The sequence below is a fragment of the Hipposideros armiger genome, unplaced genomic scaffold, assembly GCF_001890085.2.
Source record: "Hipposideros armiger isolate ML-2016 unplaced genomic scaffold, ASM189008v1 scaffold_66, whole genome shotgun sequence".
NCBI lineage: Eukaryota > Metazoa > Chordata > Mammalia > Chiroptera > Hipposideridae > Hipposideros > Hipposideros armiger.
The window spans coordinates 4,422,259-4,423,763 of NW_017731416.1; the positions used below are offsets into that span (position 1 = coordinate 4,422,259).

Consider the following 1,505-nt stretch of genomic DNA (forward strand, 5'->3'; position numbering starts at 1 on the left):
TTTTTATGTTTTTCTCTTAGATGGATTTAGAGTTGCCTATGTAACACTTCTAAATATTTTAAAGGAGAAGTATTTTATTTGCTTATATATGGCTATTTAATTGATATTAGTTTTTGAAAACTTTAAAGGGAATTAACTTTAGATGACTTGCTTTCTACTTTGGTTTTGATGATCTCAGCTAGCAAACAGCCAAATAGACTTGAGAGCTCATGCAAGAAATAATGTGCCCTTAGAATAACCTTTAGAGACTATCGATTCTCTTTTTTCCACTTTTGTTTCTGGTCCTCCTTTTTCTTCTCCTATTTGTCACATGTTTTCATTGTTTGTTGCTATTCTCTGTGCCATTATCTTCCTGTTATCTTTTCTCTACTATTGATGGTTTGGGCAGTCTCAGATTGCTCATGTTTAAAGACCTTTCTTATGTTGTCACTTGAACCTGGCCCCATTGTTTTCTACAACCTGCTATATTTTGGTTTGGGTTTAGACCCAACTCCATCCTTTGCCTAAAAGGTTGCCAAGCTTTTCTGTTGAGAGAGAGAACCTTGCGCTGGTATTGGCCATGCATCGTTGGATATGTACATCAGTGTCCACAGAAACTGCCTGATCTCAAGGGTTCCCAAAACACTCAGGTCCAATTTCTCTGCCAAAACCAGCATAAACTAAATATGACTATTTCTCTATGATGTAGTAGGATTACTTAAATGTTTAAGTTGTTTTATTTGAGTGTAATTGTTGAAAAACATTTATTGCCATTTTCATTATTACAGTTGTCACTTTTTAAAAATGTTCTATATTTTAATGTTCTTAAATCACCACTTTGAATTGGTTCTGTTATGCCGTAGTACTCAGAGAACAGAAATGTTTACTATTAAGAACCCTCAAGTACTTTAAAGTAATATCTTGCATTCTTTTGAAGTGATGGAGGCCTGAGCCAATCACAAGACGACAGCATTGTGGGAACAAGACACTGTAGACATAGTTTGGCTATAATGCCTATTCCTGGAACACTGTCATCCAGCAGCCCGGATCTCCTTCAGCCTACCACCAGCATGTTGGATTTTTCTAATCCTTCAGGTGATTTTTGTTTTTTTATATGTACATATATATCGCCATATTGGTACCAAATGGACAAATAGGTGGTTAGGCCTTGTGCAACAAATACTAGATTTGCTTGCAGCTCTCTTCCAACCTCTAGATTATGACTTAATGCAAAAAGCTAAAGAGAAGATTGTCTTTGAAGCCAGTCTTCCTCCAGTATGAAATAGAAATACACAGAAAAGAGATTATATTCAGATGTCTTTTGATAACCCCAATCTGAGCAGTGGGATGAGAGCAGAGATACTTCTCAGCCAAGAAACATGTTATCCAGGGTATGGAAAAGAATAAGGCACTCACTTATCTTCCTCTGTGATATATAGAAATAGGTTAGTAATTTTCTAGAAACACTAATTTTTCCCCCAACACCTAAAGCTAAAGTTGTTTTTTGTCATGTATTGTTTTGTTTT

General features: G+C 35.7%; 1 protein-coding gene across 1 annotated transcript in view; it reads left to right on the plus strand.

Moving 5' to 3' along the window:
- The window catches only part of RAPGEF6 (Rap guanine nucleotide exchange factor 6), a 211,190-nt gene that overhangs the window by 157,759 nt on the left and 51,926 nt on the right, over window positions 1–1,505 (plus strand). Inside the window, exon 17 of the mRNA XM_019642167.1 lies at window positions 917–1,074. Coding sequence (XP_019497712.1) covers window positions 917–1,074 — 158 coding nt within the window. The remainder of the gene's footprint in view (window positions 1–916; window positions 1,075–1,505) is intronic.